The 5,066-nt window shown below is 40.4% G+C and overlaps 1 protein-coding gene across 1 annotated transcript; it reads right to left on the bottom strand.

Moving 5' to 3' along the window:
• Positions 1–3,253: 3,253 nt before the first annotated feature.
• Positions 3,254–3,681, bottom strand: LOC117647839. Its single transcript, XM_034389810.1, has 2 exons — positions 3,573–3,681; positions 3,254–3,495 (listed from the first exon to the last, which is right to left on the bottom strand). Exons 1-2 carry the CDS (start codon positions 3,679–3,681, stop codon positions 3,254–3,256), a joined length of 351 nt encoding a protein of 116 aa, XP_034245701.1.
• Between the last annotated feature and the right edge of the window lie 1,385 nt (positions 3,682–5,066).

Here is a 5,066-nt window from a genome sequence, read left to right as displayed (position 1 = left end):
TCTCGCACAGCATTTCCTCAGATGTGATTTGTCATATAGATGCAATTTATCCTTTGTTCACCATCTATTTTGTCTCACAGGTGGGCATCTGCATCATCCCACCCAATCAACCACTTGATCCGCATAATTTTGAAATTGATGATGAAGAGGAAAATGAAGATGCCCTTAGGGATGGAGGACAAGAAGATGGCCATGATATCTTGGATGAAGAAAATGGAAATGATGTGGCAGCTCGTAGAAATTTTGACCACCCATTGTTGCGAGAAGCCAAAGTAGCAGGGCACTTGAAAAGGAGCAGGATTGCCCGTCTGCTCGAAGAGTAGTCATTTCTTTGAGAAATGTATTACTTCTAAATGTTGCCTTCCATGGTGTGTGTGATTTTGTACAGCATTAGTTCTTATGTTACTGTAGTGTAAAGTACAGTAATGCACTGATACTTTGACAGAGTGACGAAAGTCCAAAATTTTGTTAAAATGAGATTTTTGGCTGCGTTCTAGAACTTTTGATTTTCTGTCGACTGGTGAAAAGCATATGTCGATATCTCTAATAGATTCAGCGTAGGAAAATACTTCAAAATGACGAAAGTCCAACTGTACTTTGACAAAATGACGAAAGTCCACCCGTACTTTGACAAAATGACGAAAGTCCAACTGTACTTTGACAAAATGACGAAAGTCCAGCCGTTCTTTGACAAAACGACGAAAGTCCAACCGTACTTTGACAATATGACGAAAGTCCCAACTGCAAAACCGGTCGTAGGTAACTATTGCTTTCCAATTTAGATAATTATTCATGAGTTCAGTGACGGCATGAACATAAAACATGCCAGAGTTGAAAAGTTTCGTTTAATTTGTGTTAGCAGTAAAGGTGGACTTTCGCCATATTGTCAAATTACGTATGGACTTTCGTCGTTTTATCAAAGTACGGTTGGACTTTCGTCGTTTTGTCAAAGTACGGTTGGACTTTCGTCGTTTTGACCTCATTTTCGTACGCTGAGAAATGGCGAATGTCCACTATCTCGGGAACTAAGCTGCCGATTGCAATGGCTCTTGAACCTAAAGAACACTCATGCCTTCAGGATTCTATGGTGTTAAACTCAACCATCAAATCCCAAAACTCTATTTTGCAGCTCAAATTTTAGACTTGTTTTGACTCTCCTGAAAAATAAGAGATTGTGGACTTTCGTCACTTTGTCAAAGTACCAGTGAATGGTAACTTGCTACAAGGTAGGTTTACGCCAGACCGCGTCTTGTCGTAACAGGCTTCGCGATGTCTCGCTGCCCGTTCCTCCAATCCGCGCCTGGCGTACCTACCTTGGCCTGCGGCGCTAGCCTGCCTTCGGCAGGCAATGGCTTGTCCATCGTCGGTTACTTCTAACTTGGTGCATACTGGAGCCCCCCAGACCCCCCTTCATTCTAGATCCCTTGTAACTTTTCAACTTGTCGGGGCTGGGGGGCTCCGCCCCCCCAGACCCCCCTTCTTCAAGACAGAAGTGATCTGCCTGCGGAAAACTCGATTTCTCGCCGTTTTTTAGGTGTTTTTCGGCTATAAAAACTGAACCAGTTGAGCTAGGATAGTGAAATTTCGCGTGTGCCGAGCCAAGGACATGCCCAAAAAGTGTGCAAAATCTCACCGAGATCGGCCGTGCCGTTAAGGAGGAGTAGTGCGGACAGACACACAGACAGACAGGAAAAACTTTTCAACCCCAATGGAGTAACAGGCTTCGCTATCGCTCAGCCAATGAATTAATATAATAAAAAATGCCTATGTCATTATTCTCCATTTATTTAACACTTAAAAGAATGTAAGTGACTTACATGCAAATTTGTAACAGGAGATTCAACAATTAAAAAAAAAAAAAAAAACTTATAATTGTCTCATTTACTGTGCTGCTGCACATTCAAAACAAGAAAAAGAGAGATCTCGTATGAACACAAACAAAAACTGGAGACACTCCTAGGCACTGACAAGACTGCGCAGGTACACATTAATACTAGGAACATATGTAATCACAAAATAGAATAGAATGTCGACAATGAAAAAACTGCAGTAACACATTAGGAAATCTTAGAGGTAAATATCAAAGTAAGAATTACAGTCACAACACATTGGTTCAACTAAGCATGTTCAAACTTCAATTGTCTCATTTACTGTGCTGCTGCACTTTTAAAAGAAGAAAAAGAGAGATCTTGTATGAACACAAACAAAAAATGAAGACACTCCAAGGCACTGACAAGACTGTACAAGTACTCATAAATACTAGGAACATAATCACAAAATAAAATAGAATGTTGACAATTCAAATAATGTACAGTAACACATTAACATACCTTTCAGGTAATTATCAAAGTAAGCGTTAGTCACAACTCATTGTTTCAACTGAGCATGTTCAAACTTTACATAGACTCATTTCATGTGCTGGTGCACAACCGAAACAAGAAGAAGGGATAACAATTATAAAATCAAACAGAAAACTGAAAACACTCCTAGGCACTGACAAGTACACATTAATACTAGGTACATTATCACAAAATAGAAAAGAATGTTGGCAATTCAAAAAAATGTGCAGTAACACATTAGGAAATCTTAGAGGTAAATACTGAAGTAAGCATCACAGTCACAACTCATTGGTTCAACTGAGCATGTTCAAACTTAAATTGTCTCATTATTACCTGTGCTGCTGCACTTTCAAAACAAGAAAAAGAGAGATCGCGTATGAACACAAACAAAAACAGAAAACACTCATAGGCACTGACAAGACTGCACAGGTACTCATTTATACTGGGAACATACAGTAATCACAAAAAAAATAAAATGTTTACTATTCCAAAAATGTGCACTAACACATTAAGAAATCTTAGAGGTGAAAATCAAAGTAAGCATTAGTCACAACTTATTAGTTCAACTGAGCATGTACAGAGCAAGACTTCTGCACATCTACCAGCTAGCTGCAGTCATGAAATCACTAAAAACATTCATATCCTTAATCTTTTTTAGTCCATTGTGAGTTTAACTGCTTCAACTCATCCACCAGCTGCTTCCGGCTCTCCAACACCATTTCGAACAGCTGCCTCTTTTCAGTGGTGGCTTGTGTTGGCTGCCGAGGCCGCTCTCTGCCATAACGAGCATTGACGTTCTGCTGTGGAGGTGCAACAAGAGCATTTCTGGTTTCCTTGCAGGCTGACCCAACGGCATAGGTTTGTTGAGCTGTCACAGAGACCATATCCCTCAATATGGGTTCTAAGGGTGCATACTAGGGCCATGGTTCTCGTGCTCCATCTCCTGACTTCGTTTTTATGTACAATGTGAACTCTTGTCTGAGAGTGTCCATTTTATTCTTGCATTGCTCCGGGTTGAAAGTGTGCCCACGTAGAATCAACTGGGAGGCGATCTTCCTGTAGAACGGCGCATCCCTGTGTGCTCTCCTGTACTCCTCTTTGTTTTCTCTCCAAACATCAATAAGTGCCAACTCAGCAGTGAAGGACATAACTGCACCTAAAAAATAAAAGAGCTTCAGTATTGTTCAGTTAAATTTTGATAACTTATACACTTTAAATAATTTGATATGTAACCTTTGGTAAACTTGGCACATGCCAACACATCATCCACTAACGAAGGGTTCTTATGAGGGATGTCAAAAAGTTCTGGACAATCAGTACTTTCGTTTCTCAGGAAGGACATGTACGGTCCCCAGGTATCGTGAGGTCCTCTCCTATGCTGCTCATCAAGACTTTTTCTTTCTTTTCTTGCAATCGGTTGTGTCCACCTGGATGTTGTACTTCTCTTTCATGGTTTCTACAATACTGGCAACACTGAAAACGTAATGGTCGGACACATAGCCAAGTTATGGCGTGACAAAAAGTCACGCCCGAAATTGGCGTGACACGAAATTCACGCCGATGAACGGCGTGACATGTGAGTCACGCCGTCATTTGGCGTGAATGACAACGCGTTTTCTGAGACAAGTCACGCCAAAAAGCGGCATGACAAGAAATTCACACCAAACATTGGCGTGAATATTTGAGTCACGCCGATTTTTGGCGTGACTTTTGTGTCATGCCGTTTATTGGCGTGACACTTAATTCACGCCCCTGCAGCGGCACGAAGTCACGCCGATAGATTTTCAGTGAAAGGCAGTAGAGGTACCCAAAAATTTGCCTCGGGACTTATCATTCATTTTGTAATGACAGCACTCCTGAAGGAAGCACTGAGTGGCCCAATCCCCATCCAGGCTCGTACTTGGTCTGGTGGAAATAGAGCTGTCCTGCATGCACTCAACCTGCAGAAGTTGATTCTCTCATAAAAGTAAGCAACTTAACATTATCAATGAAAATACAGATTTATACATACAGTGCCATGAACACCAAAGCTGGCATCAAGTTGAGATTCGTCTTGCTTAAGTTCCACCACATCTGCTAGATAATTAACTGTTCGTACTGTATTGCACAAGAATGAAGAAAAATATTCATTTGCCACCTACAAAAGAGTGAATTTCATTAGTGATCAGTATTATTATTCAGTTCTCATCATTATTGATTTGAAGTAAACCTCAAGTTTTATTGATGAGCCCACTTTGGGGTGAATCTTTTTGATTATTTCCTCATTTGGCTTTCTAACTATGCCATGCTTTGTTGCGTATGCATCAATAATCATCTTGAAGAGCCCCTGTACATGAAAAGTACACAAATTAGTCACATGAAAGAACACAAGATATGAAATTGACAGAACAACTCAAATACCTCATCCATGGTAGTGACATTAAATGCAAACACCTCATGGGCTCTGGGAGGTTCATCCAGCTTCAATGAAATCTCATCTGCCATGAAAAAGAAAGATTTCAGATGACTGGCAGCTTTGGCAACCTGATCATCTAAGAACTGTAAATAAGAATCAGAAATCCATGAGATTACTTTGGGTAGATCACATTTAGTGGCCAGTTCTGACAGCAAAAGAACAAACCTCAATAATGAGAGATGTTTTATCATCACCATAATGAACCATTTTTTATGATTTCATCACCTTCATTAATAGTGCTATTTTTAATTAGATGTGCCTTTAGTGTTCTG

The sequence above is a fragment of the Thrips palmi genome, unplaced genomic scaffold (genome assembly GCF_012932325.1).
Source record: "Thrips palmi isolate BJ-2018 unplaced genomic scaffold, TpBJ-2018v1 HiC_scaffold_3, whole genome shotgun sequence".
NCBI classification, from domain to species: Eukaryota; Metazoa; Arthropoda; class Insecta; order Thysanoptera; family Thripidae; genus Thrips; species Thrips palmi.
This window is presented reverse-complemented; position numbering and strand designations above follow the sequence as displayed.

What these genes read in the sequence shown, in the direction of transcription:
- LOC117647839 (XM_034389810.1), bottom strand. Translation starts at nt 3,681, where the DNA reads ATGTCCTTCCTGAGAAACGAAAGTACTGATTGTCCAGAACTTTTTGAC. An exon ending in ATGTGCCAAGTTTACCAAAG is followed by an intron (nt 3,496 to 3,572) that starts GTTACATATCAA and finishes TTTATTTTTTAG; the next exon opens with GTGCAGTTATGTCCTTCACT.